This window comes from Chiloscyllium punctatum, chromosome 11, assembly GCF_047496795.1.
Source record: "Chiloscyllium punctatum isolate Juve2018m chromosome 11, sChiPun1.3, whole genome shotgun sequence".
Classification (NCBI taxonomy): Eukaryota; Metazoa; Chordata; class Chondrichthyes; order Orectolobiformes; family Hemiscylliidae; genus Chiloscyllium; species Chiloscyllium punctatum.
The window spans coordinates 22,601,967-22,624,327 of NC_092749.1; the positions used below are offsets into that span (position 1 = coordinate 22,601,967).

At 38.7% G+C, this 22,361-nt stretch overlaps 1 protein-coding gene across 1 annotated transcript in view; it reads right to left on the minus strand.

Moving 5' to 3' along the window:
• Positions 1–22,361, minus strand: part of sdccag8 (SHH signaling and ciliogenesis regulator sdccag8) — a 357,014-nt gene that overhangs the window by 307,530 nt on the left and 27,123 nt on the right. Inside the window, 4 exon segments of the mRNA XM_072580466.1 lie at positions 5,226–5,290; positions 9,151–9,315; positions 11,313–11,438; positions 20,460–20,570. Of these exon segments, the coding sequence (XP_072436567.1) occupies positions 5,226–5,290; positions 9,151–9,315; positions 11,313–11,438; positions 20,460–20,570 (467 nt within the window).

The window sequence follows — 22,361 nt, forward strand, 5'->3', positions numbered from 1 at the left end:
TATTATTTCAAGGAAGGGAAATGGTAATATCACTGGAGTAGTAATTCAAAAATCTAGGGTGATGCTCGAGGGGCATGGATTCAAATCTCACCACAGCGGATGATGAAAGTTGACTTCAATAAAAATCTAGAGTTAAGTGCTAGCCTAATGGCAGACATGTAACACTATAGTTTGGCATTTAAAAACCCATATGGTTGACTAATGCTCCCAGGGAACGAACTGTGCAATCCTTAATGTTCAGGTCTACATGTGATTCCATATCCTCGGCAATGTGGTTGATGCTTAATTGAACGGAGTGGTTTTCTATGACATTTCAGAGGCCATCTCAGTAACTACAATACTGTGGATCTGGAGTCATCTGTAGGTCAGACCAATTAGGAATAGCGAGATTTCCTAAAAGACATCTCCCAAAGGATGTCAATGCAGTCCAAATGGGTACAATAAGATGCTATTCAGCCCTTGACGTCTGCTCTGACATTCAATACGATTATGGACAAACTTTTTTGTGTTCCAAATTCTACATTCTCATCTCTCTTTGATAACCTTTTATTCCCTTACCTAACATGAATCTGTCTACCACTGTCTTAAAAATATTCAAAAAACCCATTTCCACCACCTCTGATGCAGTATTCCAAAGTTACACAGTTCTCAGAAAGAATTTCCCTGTATCTCTTACAGTAACCCCTTACTTTAACAATAAAGTCTCCGAGTTCTGGACTAACTTGCAACAGTTAACATCCTTGCCATGTCCATATTGTCAAGACCATTCAGATCCAATATATTTCAAACAGATCAACCACTCACTCTTCTAACTCTAATGAAAACAAGCCCATCCTGTCAAATATTTTGCCTCAGTAGACCGCCTGCTTACTCAAGGTATCAATGTAGTAAAGCTCCTCTGAACCACCTCCAATCCATTTACATTCTTCCTTAAATAAGATGAGCAAGCCTGCAAGCAGTATTCAAGATATGACCTCACCAATACCCCATAACTGAAGTATAATTTCATTACTTTTATGTCTAATACTCTCTTAATAAAGACGAGTAACCCATTAGCATTCCTGATTATGTGTTGTATCTGCATATTAACTACTATGACTCGGAAACTAGAAAAAACAGATTTCTTGGAGTTCTACAGTTTTCCTCTTTGGGTGGGATGGTGGCTCAGCAGTTTGCACTGCTGCCTCACAGCACTAGGGACCTGGATTTGATTCCAGCTTTGGGCAACTGCCTGTGTGGAATTTGCACATTCTCCCAGTGTCTGGATTTTCGCTAGGTCCCCAATGATTTCTGCCAAATTTCTATGTATTCTAGTATATTATCTCCTATACCACGAGCTCCTAATTTGCGCAATAGTCTTAATGTGGAATCTTTTCGATTGCCTCTGGCAAATCCATCTATCGTACATCAATGGGTTCCTTTCTCCCCATAGCACGTTGCTCCTTCAAAGAATTCTAATAAATTGGTTAACAATCATACTGACTCTTCCTGGTCACCTTGAGATTTTCTCAAGTGCCAGTTCTAAATCTCCTTAAATGATTGATTCCATAGCTTTGCATGATGGGCATCAAGCTGACTGACTAAAACAAAAAATAAAGAACAGCAGATGCTTAAAGTCTGAAACAAACAGACATTGCAGGAGAAACTCAGTAGGTCAGGCAACATCTGAAAGAAAGCAAAGTCAATGTTTTGGGTCCAGAGACCTTCTTCAGAATCCTTAAGACATTCATTCTTCAGAATTGTCTACTCCCTGTGGCTGAGCATATCCTCCCAGAGACAGTGTGGCTTTGGACCCTTCAGAAGAACCTCCAACATTGTCTTTATTGCTAGATGAACCCAAGGAAAATGTTGCAAACAGCATCAGGGAGTCTTCATTGCATACATGTAGCTCACCAAGGGATTTGATTCAGTAAGAAGCAGAGAGAATGTTGCAACCATTCAAAAGTACCCATGCTCTTCTGGAACATTCCACTCCTCCTCTTCCCTCTGAATCCATCCCTTCTTCTAACCCAACTCTTGTTAGAAATTTACCATACCTTCTGACCTTCTGTTCTCTGATGCTGAATGATCTGTACGGACATGACATGACGTCAAACTCTTCATCCTTTGCCTTTGCATTTGTACCCCTTTCTGTGGACAGGAGTCCTCTCCTTGTACAATAGACTCGTTGATCAGCATCCAACATTCTCCTCCACCTTCCTCTGGTCTCTTAACTTCACTTGACTTATTCATTAAGAACTGTAATCATAACAATGGTCTTAATTTCTCTGCTCTCCTCACCCATTCTAACCTAACATCCTCTGAACAGGGTGTACTCCATGCGCTTAGATCCAATCCTGACTTTGCAATTAAACCTGTCAACAAGGTGCTGTTGTTGTCTGGCTTACTGACCTTGACCTTGACCATGCAAAGGCTGAGTACCAGCTCTTAGAAACCTCATATCTTCCTATAGGTCATACCCCATGTCTATTACTCTTCTAAAATCCAGCCAATACAAGTTTAGCCAATCCAAGCTATATAATACTCATGAGCCATTCCAGATATTAGTCTGGCAAATCTTCTTTTGACTGCTTTCAACATACTTACACTCTTACTTAAATACTATACACAGTACTTCACATGTGGGCTCTCCAATGCCCTATAAAACTGAAGCATATCTTCCCCACCCACATATTCAATTCCCTTATCAATAAATTATAACATTTTATTAGCTTTCCTTATTACTTGTTGTACTTATACACAAACATTTTGTAATACATGCATTCAGATCCGTCAGAATACTGAAATCTCTCAGCATTTAAATATTAAGTATCTTTTTTATTCTTCATGTCAAAATTAATATTTTTACATTTTCCCAGTGGAAAAGAAAAATAGATAGGTAGAGATGGACCTGAGAGAGATATATTAAAAGGGCAGGCAAATGAAAAGATTATTGATAGTAAGCCATGACAGTTGAGAAGCTGAATAAGTGATAATAGCCTGAGAGTGAGTGGAGTGGGTAAAAAACATGGAAGGATGGGATCAGGCTCTAAAGTTCTTGAACTCGATGCTGAGTCCACTGCAGGGTCCCCAAGTGGAAAACAAGATGCTGTTTTTCCAGTTTGTGCTGAAGCTCGCTGGATCACTGCAGCAGGCCTGTGTCAGAAATTTCAGCATAGGAACACAGCAGGGTGTTGAAGAGGCAGGCAATTAGAAGCTCAGGGTCATCTTTACAGACAGAATGTAGGTGTTCCAAAAGCAGTGTCCCAATGTGTGTTTTGTGCTCTCAATGCAGAGGAGACCACTCTGCGAACAGGAAATACACCAGACTAGATTGAATGAAGTGCAGGTAAATCGCTGCTTCACCTGGAAGGTATGTGTGGGGCCTTATATAAGAATAAGGAGGTAATTGAGCAGGTGCTAAAATTTATGTGATTACCTGGGAAGGTGCCTTTGGAAGATGTTAGGAATAGAGGAGGAGTGGACCGGGGGACTCCCAGAAGGCATCCGATCCCTGTGGAATGTTGACAAAGGAGAGGAGGGGAATGTCTGTCTGGTCGTGGCATCCCACTAGTGGTGATGGAAAATAATTATAGGGCCTAGCTCCATCCTTTCTTTTTAAAACTTACCCCCAAACCCATTTCTGTCATGACATGAGTTGTTTTTAGTATAGCTAACCCATCTTTGAATCACCAATCTTTGAATTATTATCACATTCTTTCCTACCTTAGCTCTCTTTATCATTTATTCAGCTTCCCTTCTGATCTGATCTACTATCAATAATTTCTTTTTTGCCCATTCCTATCATATCTATTTGGGTTTCATCACCATCTTTCCACTCACTTCTCTCCCTGTATCCCCAACCTCATCTTCTGCATAAATACCACCTCTTCCTAGATGCTATCAGTTCTGATGAAGAGTTACTGGACTCAAAGTTAACTTTGGCAGCATCTGCAGAGAGAAATCAGAGTTAGCATTTTGGGTCAAGTGACCTGTTGAGAGGATGGGACACTCAACCTGAAATGTTAACTCTGATTTCCCTCCAAGGATACGGCCAAACCTGCTGAGTTTCAGCAGCAATTTCTGTTTTTGTTTCAGATCTACAGCATTCACTGTTCTTTGTTTTATAATAAAAGGATTGTTCCATGTTTGGACCATGCAAGTAGCACAAATCAATTTATTTATTCTCATACCAAACAGGCAACTTTCCAGTAGACAATCGTAATCTTTTCATTCGTGAGAGAAAAGTGTGAGAAAGGGTAACAGAAATCAATCTTATAAATAGTTTCTCAAATATATCCTAATAGAATGAATTGCAAAACCAATAAGGTGTCTGTCAAGTGCTTATTCAGCACCTATGTAGAACATCAATAGGTTGATTAGCTGTTTACATCTCTCATAGAAGTGAGAAGAGTGTGAATAAGGACATAGTTACAGGAATACATAAAATGGGGTGGTTTCTTCTATAGCACAATGGCTCACAATCAAGTCAGTGATACTGAAGAAAATCAAAAATATTACTAAAACATGAAAAATCATAAAACATGAAATATTTTTGTTAAATCAACTGAGCTTAGGAATTTGCTGCACAAATATGCTTACCATTACCAAATAAAAATCAAACAATACTGTAGCAGACAAATCAATGCGAGAAAGTACAAGATTATTCAGGTTGGATCCAAGAAAGAGTAATCAGATTTCTTTCTAAAAGATGAGAAGCTGGACACTGTTGAAAGAATTACAGGAATTATTAAAACCCAGTGGACAGATACACAAAAACGTGCAATGAAATCTTATTATCTTGAACTGGCCAGAATACAAAGGAATGGAAATTATCCTGCAGTTGTATGGAACTGTAGTACTGCATCCAGTTCCTAGTAATGTACTTCAGGAAGATCTACTGACCTTGAAGTAAGTGCAGCACAGATTCACCAGAGCAATACAAGCTAAAAAAAGTTAAATTATGGGCACAGGTTTCATAGATTCAAATATAGAAGATTTAGGGCAACCTAATTGAGGTATTTGAGATGGTTAAAGGATTTGGTAGGGAATTTGGAGATAAACATTTTATTCTTAAAGTAGTTCAGATAAAGTAACATAACCTTGAAGTAGTTCTAATCATCTGATCAAGCTTTTTTAAGCATTAAGTGTTTTTTGCTCTGTATGTTTTAAAACCAATCCGAGATAGCTCCACAGTATAGAAATCAAATATTGAGTACATTATTGCAACTAACTTATATTATTACCTTAGTAATGAAACCCGAGTCTCCAGCGTTTCAGTCTTTCCTTGGTATAGAATATTTAGATTTTCCTGAAAATGAGAGAGGTAATTATTCCTTTAAGTTGTTACTGTTTGGAATAAATGTTAACCTTCAATTTTAACACCGCAATTAAAAGGAAGGGAGCATATCCCTAAGATCTTATTTTGTACTGATTTTCCTCCCTTCATAAAGCAATAACTACTGCAGACATACAGACATTGATCATCCTCTCAATTCCTCCTAAGTGCCTAGTCAGTAAGCATTAGCAATTATACAAACCCAGATGTAATTCAGCTTAATCCAACCCTCACCAGCATTCACAAACATACACTTTCAAACATAGCCTATACTAACCTACCTAAAATCAGGAACAAGAACCTTAGTTGATTTTTTAATTCCCTCCCCAGTTTAGGGATCTTGAAGCCAAATTATATTGTCCTGCTGTCATTCCAGTTGAGGTAATAGAATCAAACTGGAAACCTCATGTCAGAGGCTCATTTCACACTACCTTTATCAACTGAACAACCATGAAATCCAACCACCTTACCTGTGAGAAATTTTAAAATCTTAAATCATAATTTCTTGATAGTGATGCATTAGACCTAGAGATTGGACTTTGACAATTCATACAATCTTGTTATAATATAAGACACAATTTAACAAGATGTTAAATAATTGCACAAAACAGGGTATACATAAGAACTGGAGCAGGAGTAGACAATTCAGCCACTCAAGCATTCTCCACCATTTGTTATGATCATGACTGATCTCATCTTAGCCTCAACTCCATTTTCCTGCCTGCTCCCCATAATCCTTCCACCTGTTACGAATTAAAAATCCGTCTCCATTTTAAATTTACTCAATTTCCTGGCATCCATTGCTCTCTGGGGTAGTGAATTTGTACTTGGGGAAATAAATAGTGACGTCTTGAAAAGAGTTCATATTACAGAAGAGGAAGTCCTAAAACATAAAAGTAGATAAATTCCCAGGTTCTGTTCAAGTATTTCCCAGAACTTCTGGGAAGCTAGGGAAGAGACTGTTGTGGTACCCTGCTGAAATATTTGTTTCATCGCCAGCTGCAGGTGAGGTGCTGGAAGAGAGCAGGTTGGCTAATGTGATGCCATTATTTATGAAAGACTGTAAGGAAAAGCCAGCGAACTTATAGACTAGTGAGCCTTACTTCAGTAGTGGTAAGTTGTTGGAGGATATACTGAGGGACAGGATTTACGTGCATTTAGAAAGGCAAGGACTGATTAGGTAGAGTCAACATGGCTTTGTGCATGGGAAAATTATGTCTCACTAACTTGATTGAGTCTTTTGAAGAGGTTACAAAGAAGATTGATGAAGGCAGAGCAATGGACATTGTCCATATAGACTTCAGCAAAGTGTTCAACAAAGTTCTGCATGGTAGACTAGTTAGATCAAATGGGATCCAGGGGAACTAACAAATTGGATACAAAATTGGCTTGAAGGTAGGAATCACTGGTAGTGGTAGAGAGTTGTTTTCAGACTGGGAGCCTGTGACAATCGGTGTGCCACAAGGATCTTTGCAGGGTCCACAGCTTTTTGTCATATAGATACTTAATGATTTGCATGTGAACATAGGAAGTATGGAAAATATGTTTGCAGATGAGAGCAAAATAGGTGGTATAGTAGACAGTGAAGACTATCTCACAGTACAATGGGACCTTGATCAGATCAGCCAATGGGCCAAGGAGTAGAAAATGGAGTCTAATTTAGAGAGATGTGAGGTGTTCCATTTTGGTAAGGCAAACCAAGGAGTAGAAAATGGAGTCTAATTTAGAGAGATTCTAGGGAGTGCTGCCGAACAAAGACACTTTGGGCTGTAGGTGCATAGTTCCTTGAAAGTAAAGTCGCAGGTAGAGAGGAAGGTGAAGGGGGCATTTGGCATGCTTGCTTTCATTGGTCAGAACACTGAGTATAGGAGTTGAGATGTCATGTTGCAGCTGTACAGTACATTGGTAAGGCAACTTTTAGAATACTTCTTACAACTCTGGTCACCCTTCTATAAGAACGATGTGGTTAAACTTTGAGAAAGTGCAGATAAGATTTACAAGGTTGTTGCCAGGACTGAAGGGTTTGAGTTATAGAGGAAAGCTAAGTAGGGCTTTTTAGACTGGAGCATAGGAGGCTGAGGAGTAACTTTATGGGGTTTATAAAATCACGAGGGACTTGGATAGGGTGAATAGCCAGGGTCTTTATCCTAGGGTGGGGAGACCAAAATTAGAGGGCATAGATTTAAGGTGAGTGGGGAAAGACCTAAAAAGAATCTGAGGAGTAACTTTTTCACGCAGAAGATAGTGCATGTATGGAACAAGCTTCCAGACGAAGTGATGGAAACGGGTACCATTACAATATTTAAAAGGCATCTGGATGGGTATATTAATAGGTATAGGTTTAGGGGAATATGGGCCAAATGCTGGCAAATGAGACTGGGTCAGATTGGGGAATCTGATCATTGCAGACGAGTTGGATTGAACCATCGGTTTCCGTGCTGTCTGACTGTAATTGCACAGATTCATAAACCTTTGAGAGAAACAATTTCTCTTCATTTCTGTTTTAAGTCTACTACCCCTTATCCTAAAACTATGACCTCTTATTCTGGACTGCCCCACAAAGAAACATTGTTTCGATGTCTACTGTGTTAATCCCCTTTAGAATCTTCTATATCTCAATTAGATCTCCCTCATTCTTCTAAACTCCAGAGAGTAAAGGCCTAAACAACTCAATCTCTCTTCATAATATAAGCCTCTTTTCTCTGGAATCAATCAAGTGAACCTCCTCTGAACCGCCTCCAATACAATTACACGCCTCCTCAAGGGAACCAAAATCTCCAATACTCTGGGTACTCTGATCATGGATTTCGACAAACCCAACCCCAACATCCAACCCTCCAACAATCTTTAGTTTACTTTTCCTTTTTTAGAAGTTTACTGCTACTCATGCTGAGTAGTTCCTCTTTTCCATATCAGATTTCCAATTATGTTTTTATTAAATCTCCATGTAAAATCTCACTATGTCTAAGAATAACAAGTTAAACAATCAAATACAACCATATCCAAATATTATGTAGAATGTATGTGTTTATATTGTTAAATTTGTAAATGTAGAAGGTGAAACAAAAAGAAAATATGGAATGATGAGAATACTTATGTCAGCAATTGTAAAGACAGGAATACATGAAACAAAAGCAGTAGTAGGCAAGACAGTCCCTCAACCAAGCTCTTCATTCAATATTATGGTCGGCCATGGGTCTCAACACCACCTTCCTGTCAGACTGTACATCTTTTCATGTTGTTTGAGTCCAATGTCTATCAATCTAGCCTTGAATGTACTCAATAACTAAACATCCACAACCCTTCTACACAGAAAATTCCAAAGATTCACCACAGTCTTGAATAAAGAAATTTCTCCTCAGCCTAGTGTTAAGTGGCTGACCTCGTATCCTGAAATTATGACCCTTAGTTCAAGATTCCCTATCAAATGGAGTAATGTCTCTGAATCTATCCTGTCAAAGACTCTTAGAATCATGTAATTGCCAATGAGATCACCTCCTAATAAACTTCAAAAAGTATAGAGTATTCTATTCAATGTTACTTTAGAGAACAAACCCAGATGTCTTCTCAGGACTCAACCTTTGAACCTTTGTTGTAATAGGAGAAATGAAGAAAGGAGTTCATGTTTTGAGTACCTGACCCTAAATTAGAAAGATCTCCACTGATCCAATTTTGACAAACAGTTTACAGCTGAAAAATCTGTAACATCTTTTCTCCTTTCAGTTGCTCTCCATTATCTTCTGTCAGTTAGAGGGCAGTTGAACATTATTCATTTTTAAATAGACTTTATACACACAGATGCATCCACATATACCTATATACAATATACTCACCACTTCTAGCTGTAACTTTTTTATTTCTTCTGTAACAGTTTTGCTGTCTGGTTGTGTTGGAATAAAAGATGACTGATTTTGGTCTTTGGCGAGTGAGACTGGTTCCAGCACTTTCAGTCTTTCGATGGCCTTTTGATCCACCGAACAAGTTACTTGTGAATTTGGCTGGGAAAGATTGGGAAAACGTCGGAAATACTTAACATTTAAAGAAAATTTACATTGATATACATGTCAGGTTTAAATAGGCTTCAGGAAAGAAACTATGGCCTTGGAAAGAATACTGAGGAAATTTTACCAGAATGGTACAAGGAATGAGGGACTTCAGTTACATAGAGATGCTAGACAAGATAGGAATTATCAGCAGAGATGGTTAAGGGAGGTTTTAATAGAATTGTTCAACACTATGAAGAGTTTTGTTAGAATAAATAAGGACTGGATGTCTCCACTGGCACGAACATTAGTAGCCAGGGGCACAGATTTAAAATCATTTGTAAAACAAACCAAAAAAAAGTTTCATTTAAATAAACCTTATGATTTGGAATGCACTCACAGAGAAACTGGTAGAAATCAGATTTGTTAGCAATTTTCAAATTGGGAATTGGATAATTACTTGGGAAAGACCAATAAATTAGGGCTAATTGAACGGTTCTTTCAAAGTGCCAGAACAGACATAAGGGGCATTTTGCCTCTTTCTGTGGCATATAACTTTATTGATTCTAAATGTGCCTTGGCATTTTAGAAAGCACGAAGTAGGAACACAGCAGGCAAATGTATGGTAAAGGTCTCAGATATAATGAATAAATTCTTGAGAATTCCAAATGCATTTGTGTATATTCAAACTAATTAGATCTTTTTAGAATATGCACACAATAAAATTTAGTTCAAAAATAGTGAAGACTATGACGCTTGCATAAATATGAAGGTGAATACAAAAAAAGCAAAACAATCTAAATTTTAGTTTTAAGTACAAGGTCACTCAAAAACTTCAGAACACTTCATTAATTTACAGCTTATTTTCTCCATGAACCAAGCAACTCAGTGCAAATGTGTCTGAAGAAGAATCTAGTCAGTCCCAATTGCTGCTCTATCCTATTATGCTATAAGTTTATTTCCCTGGCTCTTGCAACATTCAACTTTTATACGCTCTTGAAAAAGAAGCCACTTACTTCTGCTTATACTTGATATTCTTGTATAAACTCAATAGTGTTACAGCACTCCCTACTGCAGTGTTTATATCTTTAAAATTACATCTGAGTCCATTTGCAAATACAATTTTGTTCTGTTGAAAATATTCTATTATGAACCGACATATAATTGCATTCAGGAAAAGTATATAGAAAATACATATGCATACTGTTGTGATATTAAGATAGGCTAGATATCTAGTCTAATTCTGCATGTAAATAAAGTCCTTGGCATCCTAGCATGGATACATTAACTCTCAGTTCCTCCTCACATTGATGGCTCAGACAAGTTACCTTCTAGTAAGGAGGTTTCAACTTTAGTACAGGCTTTTCAGTTTGATTTTTTTCTGATTCCAGAGATCGTAATTTATCATGCAAAATTGTTTTAAGTCCAGCACATGAACAACCCAAATAACAAATGCAATAACTAACTGACAAATATGAGAGATTTAGAGCAGCCCACCTCAGGAGTTGGAGTTCAGAAATTCCACCTGCCCACCCCAAAAAAACTCTTCTCTACCATACATACCAACTTCTTCCGAACTACAATCAGTTTTGAAGGGTCAATGATCCTGAAATGTTAACTCTGTTCTTTTCTCTACAGATGTTGCCTCACCTGCTGAGTTTTTCTAGCAATTTCTGATTTTGTTTTGGATTTCCAGCATCTACAGCTCTTTGGGATTTTTGGTTTAGTGTTCTCACATACAAGTGTGGACTTGGGATGTGTTTAAATACAGTATTTTTTTGGAGTATAACACCAGGGGTGATTCATGTCTTCATGATACCATTTTCTATACACAGTGCATAAGCAACAAAATATTTCATTCTACTAATTTAGTGATGAAACTCCCATTTGCAGGATGAGTTTTCATGGATGACTAAGGAATTAGATAACTTCAGAAGCTAACTTTTTCTTAATATACTAAACTTAAAAACATGTCATTCAATGTTTATACCTTATCAAGAAATTAGACTTACTGATAAAGGACAGACAGATGGTTCAGTCATAGTGGCCTGAGCATTTCTTGATCTTAGTTGCTTGTGAAGTTTTTCATTCTCAACCACAACAATCTGCACCTGTTCTTTCACATTCAAGAGTTCCTCCTGAATTGATAAGTTATCAAAATGTGGTAAACAAAATTGTCAAATGTATTGAAAAACTTAAATAAGAACAATATAATGTTAAGTAATACTTACTTGCTTCTCACTCAACTATAAAGTGATAACCCCTCATTACATTATACATAGAATCATTTGAACATTATTCAGTTAAAACTGTAGAGCTTGGAATCAAATGTGCCGTCATAAATAAATATAGTCTATTATTCAATTATCATACATCACTTGAATAGATAAAAACATAAAGTATGTCTTCACATCATTCAAAAATGTCCTAACGCAATCCACCTCACTATTTGCTTTACACATTGACACATTAACACTTCATCAGACAATTAAACCAATATGTAAAATGATTTTTCACGTACGCAATTACCACATGATGAGATGAGTTATATAATTATTACACACTTGCTGTTCTAAAGTTCACACTTTATTATATCTTAATTTAACATGCAATAATCAAAGAATCCCTACAGTGTGGAAGCAGGCCATTCAGCCCATCGAATCCACACCAACCATCCGAAGAGCATCCCACCCAAACTCACCTCTCTAACTTATCTTTGTAAACTTGCATATTCCAAGACATATTCCATTTAACCTGCACATCCCTGGACACTAGGGCAATTTAGCATAGCCAATCCACCTAACCTGAACATCTTTGGACTGTGAGAGGAAGCCCAAGCACCCAAAGGAAGTCAACACAGACACAGGAAGAACATGCAAACTCCATACAGATAGTCACCTGAGGCTGGAATTGAACCCGGGTCCTTGGTACTGTAAGGCAGTGGTGCTAATCACTGAGCCACCATGCCAATGTTTACATCTGCTTTTGACTACACTTTAAGAAATCAGTTTATCAAGCTTAAATATGAGAAGACTATTTGTTTCTTGTACTTTATACACAAGTAAATATTTTCTTGCAGAAGCAAATCTATTTTAACACAAAAAATCTGAAAAAATGTTTGAAATAACTAAACTTTTAAGTCAGAAACCATGAGCAATTCGCCATGCTGTTTTCACTTACAACCAACACACCAAGAATTATGAAGAACTATGAAGTTCCCAACACTTCTGAAATTTATGGTCTGAATGTTGTTCAAATCCCTCTTGCTTTGCAAATGTGGATGTTAACCTTGTATAGGCTCCGACCACCAGCATTTCATACTGTATAATTTAATATTATTCCTCAATTATTCATAGAAGATTCCAATCCGAAATTGTGGGCTTTAATATTGTCAATTTGTTAGTGATGTTTTGTAACATGGAGACTTCTTTAATTTCTCCCTTATTCTTTCAATTGGAGAAGAATTCTTAAAAGGTTTCAGTAAAGATGCTTCATTTCTCTGTCTTTGTGAGAGTTGTTTGATCCTGGAATGCAATGGGATTCATGTGGTAAGGATCTTTGCCAGCTATTTTCAGTTGAATGCATCAGATCTCATAGTTCCAATATCTTTTCTGTAGTTAACACCTTACTTTCATGCCTAGATGTGATTGTGTCAGGTTCCTTTCCAAACCTTGTTTTCCATGATTAAACATTTGCTCATACTTTTTAGTGGCTTGTGCTGAGCACTAGTCTATTAACTTAATGATGAGAAGGTGCCAGTGTTGGACTGGGGTGGACAAAGTCAGAAGTCACAGGACACCGGGTTATAGTCTGACAGGTTTATTTGAAATTACAAGCTTTTGGAGCACTACTCCTTCGTCAGGTGAAGTCTAGTGAAGTCTCAGGGGTCAGTGTTAGGACCCTTAACTTTCCTGTCAGATATTAATGACCCAGAACACTGTGTATAGGGTCATTAATATGTTTGAAAATACTTAGAAATCTTCATCTGACAAAGGAGCTGCATCCGAAAGCTTGTGATTTCAAATAAACCTGTTGGACTGTAACCTGGTGTCATGTACTTCTGATTACTAACTTAATAGCATGTGTTCATTGTCTCCATGTTTCTTTCTAGATATATCCTAATTTTGAAGTGGATCTTTCTGATTTTTTCTCCAATGGAATACTTAATGATTGACTCATTATTCTTCGTGCATCTTTATTTTTGAACACTTTTAATATCTATGTGTTCTCGCTAGTTATTTATGTTTGTTTCTGCATCTGACCTATATTTCAAAACAGGTATTATTACAGATGCACAACGAGTCTTCTGCAACTATTCTGTAATCTGATATATTAGGGCAAAGGCCCACATGACTTTTAAACTTTTCAACTAAAAAGAAAAAAAAGAGTAATATTGTTCTTATTTTTCTAATTTTGGTTGATAAATTCAATATTCCACATGACACTAAGGTCAGTGGAGTTGTGGATAGTAACGAAGGATGTTGTAGGTTACAGAGAGACATAGATAAGCTGCAGAGCTGGGCTGAGAGGTGGCAAATGGAGTTTAATGCGGACAAGTGTGAGTGATTCACTTTAGTCGGAGTAATCTGAATGCAAAGTACTGGGCTGATGGTAAAATTCTTGGTAGTGTAGACGAGCAGAGATCTCAGTGTCTGGGTACACAGATCCTTGAAAGTTGCCACCCAGGTTGACAGGGTTGTTAAGAAGGCATACAATGTTTTAGCTTTTATTAATAGAGGGATCAAATTCCGGAAGCATGAGGTTATACTACAGCTGTACAAAAGTCTGGTGCGGCCGCACTTGGAGTATTGTGTACAGTTCTGGTCACCGCATTATAAGAAGGATGTGGAAGCTTTGGAAAGGGTGCAGAGGAGATATACTAGGATGTTGCCGGGTATGGAGAGAAGGTCTTATGAGGAAAGGCTGAAGGACTTGAGGCGGTTTTCGTTGGAGAGAAGAAGGTTGAGAGGTGACTTAATAGAGACATATAAGATAATCAGAGGGTTAGATAGGGTGGACAGGGAGAGCCTCTTTCCAAGTATGGTGACAGCGAGCACGAGGGGGCATAGCTTTAAATTGAGGTAAATATAGCGATAAATATAGGACAGATGTCAGAGGTAGTTTCTTTACTCAGAGAATAGTAAGGGTATAGAATGCTTTGCCTGCAACGGTAGTAGATTCGCCAACTTTAAGTGCATTTAAGTCGTCATTGGACAAGCATATGGACGTACATGGAATAGTGTAGGTTAGATGGGCTTCAGAGTGATATAACTGGTCGGCGCAACATCGAGGGCCTGTACTGCGCTGTAATGTTCTATGTTCTATGATTTTTCAAATTATTGCAGTAAGTCTCTGATGCGTACTTGGAAGTGTACATCAGATATAAGGAGTGGTTTATGTATAAAGTTATGTGACTAATTTGAGTAAATTTTTTAAAAATCATGAATAATTCTACAATTAGACTTTTTGAAAAATATTTCACACAATATCAAACTCAGTTCAATAATAACTTCTGAGCTCAATATTATTTGCAACTTTTTCATTTGGAAGATATTGGGCCCAGTTTTCTGCAGGATAGATAGATCTGTCCCTCCACACTTAAGGTTCAAAATTTCTTTGCAACAGAGTTTCCCAAAGGACAAGTTGAGGGAAACAGAGGGTGGAACTTTATACTGAGGAAATGGTTCCACCTCTTCATGTGAAAGCTAAAGGCAACTCTGCCTCTGCTTGACTACCTTTCCATGAATATCCACTCCCTCCACTTCTGACATTCAATAGCAGCAATTGGCAACATGGTGGCATAGTGGTTAGCACTGCTGCCTCACAGCACCAGAGACCTGGGTTCAATTCCCACCTCAGGCGACCGACTGTGTGGAGTTTGCATATTCTCCCCATGTCTGCGTGGGTTTCCTCCAGGTGCTCCGGTTTCCTCCCACAGTCCAAAAGATGTGCAAGTCAGGTGAATTGGCCATGCTAAATTGCCCGTAGTGTTAGGTAAGGGGTAAATGCAGGGGTATGGGTGGGTTGCGCTTCGGCGGGGCGGTGTGGACTTGTTGGGCCGAAGGGCCTGTTTCCACACTGTAAGTAATCTAATCTAATCTAACCAGTATGGATCACCTATAAGATGCACTGGAGAAGTCTACCAAGATTCCCTAGACAGCACATTCCAAACCCGCAACCATTACCCTCTAGAAGGACTAAGGCAGCAGATACATAAGAAAACCATAACCTGCAAGTTCCTCTCCAAGCCACTCACCAAAATCCTGGTATTCCCTCCTTAATAACATTATGGGTCTATCCATAGCACATGGACTTCAGCGGTTTAAGGAGGCAAGTAGCCACCACTCAAGGTCAACGGGGGATTGGCAACTAAATGCTGGTGAACAGCACAAGGCATAGGGTGCCATCGATTGCACACATGTTGCACTGAGAGGGTCATATCACAATGCTGCAGAATTCATCAAGAGGAAGAGGTTCCAATTCATCAATGCCCACATGATTGGGGATCACTGTTACTTCTCTGAAGTGCACGCATGCTGTCCTGATATGACTCCTATATCCTGAAGCCCTCTCATATATCTGGTATGCCAAGTGTCCAAGAGCATTGAAAGGTTAGTTGTTGTGGGACAAGTACTACCCGCTGCAACCCCATGGTTCACGATGCCATTGTGCAACCCCTGACTGATACAGAGTGAAATATAATGTCACCCTTGCTTCAACCAGGGCAGTGGTAGAGCAGATGATGAGGCTGCTGAAGATGTGGTTTCTGGACTTGAATCTGGGGCAGCCTCCAGTAGATTCTGCACATCATCGTAGCATTCTCTGTCACATCTAGAGTAGGCAACAACAGTGAGCTGGATGCTGAGGAACTGCAAAAAGGAAGGAGGACAGGACATTGGGGAAGAAGAAGCACTCCTTTTATGTGGCTCAGCTAAACTTCATTGGGTGCTACAAACCAGGCAGAACCTAAGACAAAGTTCCAGTCATCATTGGTCACTATATCAGCATTCAGTTACCATTGTGAGAGCAAACCAAAGCCCCTGTTTGTTTTGTGTGTGTTTGGGGGTGAGATTCCAGGCATGTTGGAAGGATCTGATGGGAATGACCTTTCTCACTACCAGACAAGCCATGTCTTGGCGCTGGTTTACAAGTCTAGCAATTAAACACTCTGCCAAATGAATTTGACAAATCTGTTCAGGGAATCATGCAACAAAATCTACCAGCACCTTTCCCGCAGGACCTTAAGTTTGCTACATACTGACCACTTGGGTTGTGTTTGAGATATTTATCTGCACAAACATCTCCACGTGGGTCAGGGACATGGCATGGTATAACTACTTGGAGCGTCCCATGGCAAGCCCCATACTTTGTAATACCGGGGAAGCTAAAACCTCAGCTTGTGGGCAATACTTAGTGTTTTTGTATTCTGGGTCCATGCACATCTTTAGGCTCAATCTTTTCTCCAAAGATCATCCCCTCATGCCAGAAATTAGTTTTGTGAACCTTTTCTAAACCACTTTGAATTTAAGTGCATCCTCCCTTAGGTAAGAGGATCAAAACTATAAGTAATACTCTTGATGCAGGCTCACCAATGCCCTGTACATTGCAGCTAGATTTCTCTAGTTTTATTCTACAAACCCTCCGCTCATCTCACTGCCAAGATCAATCTAGGCATAAAACAAGGTAACAGGTATTCCAACTTTGTTTAGTTTCATGCGACATGTACATCAAAAATCATTCTCTAAAATGGACTGATGCCGGAGGATTCAGAACTTGCATTCAGCAAATACCATATCACCATATCATACTGTCCCAGGCAAATGAAAATATTTGTGCACATTTATCTTCATCACTGAACCATTACTAGAACCATTCTTGTAAATAACCTTTGCATTCTCTCCAAATCATACACACCTTTCACATAATGAGATGTTCACAACTGAGCCCCAGCTCCCTGATTTGACCAGATTAAGAGCCTAATTAGAGAACTCATGTTCTATGAGGTCCACTTGGCTGACATTGCCACAATCACTACAATGATTCTAGCTGAGGTCTAACAAATGTTTTATACAAGTTCAACCTCACCTCCTTGTTCCTGTACTCTGTGCCCCTATTGATAAAGCTGAAGATACGGTGTATTTTACCTACTATTCTTTCCACCAGTCCTGCTACATTTAATGATCTGCACACATATACTGACAGGTCGCTCTCTTCCTTCATCCACCACCTTCAAATTGTCCACTCCATGTTTTATGCTGACTGTCAATATTCTTCCAAACAAAATGTATCACATTACACTTTTTTTCCAATGAATCTCATCTGCCATGGCTGTAATGAAGTCAGGAGCTGAGTGTCTGTGGCAGAATCCAAACTGAACATCATTGAGCAGGTTATTGTAGTAGTTGTAACAAGGTCAGCCAGTGGACCTCATAGAACAGGAGTTCTCTAATTGGGCTCTTAATCTGGTCAATTCAGGGAGCTGTGGCTGACTGGAGTGTTAGAGGTTCTATTCACACTGAGAGCTGGCACTGAAGGAGCTAGATCAGTGCCAAGGATTCTCCACATGTAGATAAAGGTAAAGGGACACTGGCCTCTGTGGAGTTATTTCAGTTATTACTGAACAAGTGCTTCTTGATAATGTTGACAACCCACTTTACTGATGATTGAAATTGACTATGGAATGAACTGTCAGAGAATGTAGTAGGTGCAGGTACAGTTACAACATTTGGACAGATATATAGATTGGAAAAGTTTAGAGGGATATGGGCCTAACGCAGGCAAATGAGACATTTAATTTGGGAAACTGGTCAGCATGGACAAGTTGGACTGAAGCATCTGTTTCCATCTTGTATGACTATTCTCTCAACACCACATTGCTTCTCTGTCAGACTGAGAAAAGCCAGACCACCTTTTCAGTGAAGCAGGACCTTTCTTCAATCATTTGACAGCTCTTGTGTTCTAATCACAGTAAGTTAAAACAGTAAATAATCCATGCTTCATTACTAATTTAGTCTGTGCTATTTTTATACTCTCCATGTAATATGTAAACAGATGAAAAGATTATTCTTGAATTGGTATACTAACACACACTTGATACAAAAGACACATCTAAATATGCAAACAGCAAGTCAGAGGCTCTGAAGAAAGGGACAGAATTACAAAATGGTCTAAACAGCCTTACTTGATGAATGGCATGCCATTGAAAATGCAATCTAGCTGATTGGATCTAAAGTGTCTAAATGATCCCTCAAATGGACAATATAGGTCGTTCTGCTGCAACGCATGTTTTGTTAACGTGAATTTGCTGTAACGTGATTGACAAATTGGGGACACTGTTTCTAAATCACAAACTTTTGAAATGTGTATTGATTCCAGTCCCATTAGTTTAAATGGTGCTGCTATTGTGCGATTTTCTCACAACACGGGATTGCATGAGAATGGATCTACATTATAGCAGAAGTGACTGTACACCATTAAATATACAATATCACAGCAGTAATCAAGATGGCTAAGGCACTGGAGTTGTACATCACTCCACACGTAAATTGCTGAAACAAGAGAAATGCTGATTTTCAACTTTCATCTATATAGAAGACTCAGGTTATAGTGGTTTCTGTAGCAGAATATCTCACGTATTGCATACTCTCTCAAATTAAACAAGTTAATTTGGAGATGTTCCCATTTTGAGCATATAATAAAAATGATTCTCAATGTTTTGCATTCACTTCTGAAGCAGGATCATAATTCATCTCAAAGAATACCTAACCAATTATTCAAGTCACTTTTTTGTGAATTGCAATAGGTACTGTGATCAGATTCTGCATCAGTAAATAATCACTTGGGGGGGTGCAAGGGAGGTGGGCTCTCCAGAGCAGGCTGATAGAAAAAAAGGTCACCAATTTTAGGCGACAATGGATGCCCCCAATATGTAAACATCTCTCCACCCTTCAGGCACTCTGCCTGTATTCCTGATGAAGGGCTTTTGCCCGAAACGTCGATTTTACTGCTCCTCGGATGCTGCCTGAACTGCTGTGCTTTTCCAGCACCACTCTAATCTAAACCCCAATATGTAAACAGACTCACTCCAAAGTAAAACCTTCCTTCTTAATACTTTGTTATGGACCAGGCGAGACCCCCTCAAAACATTTCAAGAAGTAGCCCAGACCCTAACTTTGCTAGTTGTTTTAAGCAGGTGTGTAGTGGATATTCCAGAAGTGATGCAGCTGGCCCAACCACTTAGTTTTAAATAAAACAGAATTCATTTGCAAGATAACTGAATGAAACACAAACAAAAAAGAGAATATTGAATAACTTAACCTATCCAAAAACCCAACAGATTATCCCAATTTCATGATGCTGTTCCAAATTCCTGCAACAATCCCCATAAACACCCCTTGGCAAAATATCAAACACATGATCTTAAAGGAGCAATATCAGAGAGAGAGAGAGAGAGATGGCAGAGGGATTCAGCATGGAACATCTTCTTCCATGTAACTATTTCTTTAACCAGCAGCCTCAAAACTGACTGACTGCTTGCTCTGAACATCCAGACTGCTAAATCCCAAACCAAACCAGAGAAAAGCTGAGCTGGAAGAACTGACCACTCCCCTTTCATTGCACAAGCATTTTTTTTAAACTTAAAAACTTCAAGTGGATCAACCCAGGCATTTCGGAACCTGTGCCTTTACCACCTCGTGAGAAAAAAAAACCAAGGGCAACATAACCTTGTTAAAGGAGCAGTATCGTCACAACTTCAAAAAACAAAATACAGCTCTCTTCCACTCACCTGCCCACCTCAGGCTGGACTTGAACCCAGGCCTTTTGGTCCAGAGGTAGGGATACCATTACTGCACCTCTGGTCTGCTTTCTTCTTTTTCCCCAAATTGCTGTGGTTATATTTTATTTATTTTGTGAGACAGAGAAATGTAGACACCACTGTGAATTAACTTTATTATTGCATATGTTTTTTTCCACCAGGAAAGCACTCATGTCGCCAATTGAATACTTGCAAGCAAAGACTGATAAGTGCAATATTGAAGTAAGAGGTAACTATGAACCTTTACTTTATGATCCACATGCGAACATTTGCCAAGTTAAGTCCTTTCAACTACCTGTTCAAAGTATAACTCATCTGAAAAATAAGTATGCAAGCAACTAACCTTGAAAAGCTTGACTTCTGCCTCCAAATGTTGGATATATTCTGACTGGTCATTGATAATAGGTACAAGATCATCAATAGATGGGGAACAATCCAAATCATTTCTTGTTCTCTGCACATGAAAAGAAAAGATCAAGTTTTAATAAATATATACTTACGATACAGTGTATGCCACGATTTGAAGAAGTTATTTTCTCAATTTCTATAGGACCTGTTGCAGCCAAAGAATTCACCAATTGAAGTTTAATTTTAAATTGCTATAAATACACCCCCTTTTCAAAGTTACAATAAAAAGGTACAAAATAACTTTTGTTGTAACAATACATCACTTAGAAAGGAATATTACTTTAGCATTCTGAACTGCTAAGTTCAGTGAAGAGTTTCCAATCTAGAAGCGATTAATTATCCTGATCATTCTCATCTTATCTATACTCTCTAGGAACTCAAGTAAGTTCCAATGTCTCATTAAAGGCAGTCACATTTAGCAGGAAAGCAGGTCATTGCCTTCAACGTAGAAAGCAAAGTGAAAATTTAAGTATTTCAGTGAGGTACTAACTGTGGCATATATTTGTCTTTAATTATTGTAGTCATGTACACTCCCATTAAATTTCAGCATTTTTATACCAACTTTTATGCACTCAGAGTTAAAACCATAAGATATATCGAGTAGAAGTAGGCCTCAAAAATAAGCTGGGGAATCAATGGCCTAATGGTATTATTGTTCGCCTATCAACCCACATAATCAGGTTATATTCAGAGGACCTGGGCTCAAATCTTGCCATGGCAGATGGTAGAACTTGAATTTAATAAAAATCTGGAATTAAGAATCTAATAATGAGCATGAACCTATTGACGATCATGAGGGGAAAAAAAACACTGGTTCACAAATGCCATTTTGGGAAGGTATTACCTGGTCTAGCCTACACTCAACTCCAGGCTTACAGCAAAGTGGTTGACTTTTGCCTCTGGGCAATTAGGAATGGCTTATCCTAACTTGCCGAGCCCATGTCACCCACATCCGATGAATGAATAAAAAAATTCAGCCCATCAAGTCTGCTCCATCATTCAGTGTGATCAAGGCTGATCTAATAACTCCATACTCCAGCCTTTCCCCACAACCCTTGATTCAGTTATTGACTAAAAATGTCTATCTCAGCCTTCAATATACTCATGACCCAGCCTCAACAGCCTTCTCTGGTAAATTATTCCACAGATTCACTACCTTCAGAAAAGAAAGTTCCTCCCCATCTGTGTGTGAAATGTGTGACCCTTATTCTGAAATTATGCCCTCTGCTCCTAGACTCTTGCACAAGGAGAAACAATCTTTCTGCATCTATCCTCTCAAGTCCCCTAATAATCTTGTATATTTTAATAAGGTTGCCACTTATTATTCTAAGTTCCAAGGAGGAGCAAATTACTGTAGATGCTGGAATGTGTACTGAAAACAAAAACTCCTGGAGATCACAGCTCTGATGAAAAGTCATCTAAACTCAAAAAGTTAGCTTGCCTTCTCTCCATGGATGTGTCTGATCTGCTGTGATTGGCAGCATTTTTTATTCTCAGTTTAAATTCCAATAAGTACAGGAACAACCTACTTAACCTCCCCTCATAAGACATGCTGCCGTACTCAATATCAACCTAGTGGACTTCCAGTGCACTGCCTCCTCTACCGATGTATCTTCCCTTTGATAATGGGCCCAAAGTAGTCCAGTGGTCTGACGAGTATTAAGCAAAATTTGAAACAAAGGCCAACATTCTGTTCCATTTTCCTATTACTCACTCAACCTGTATGCTAGCTTCTAGTGATTCACAAGATTTCCATATTCCACTATTCTGTAGCTTTCTGCAGTCTTTCTCCATTTAAATAATATTCAGCTCCCTTATTTTACAAAAGTGCAATGCC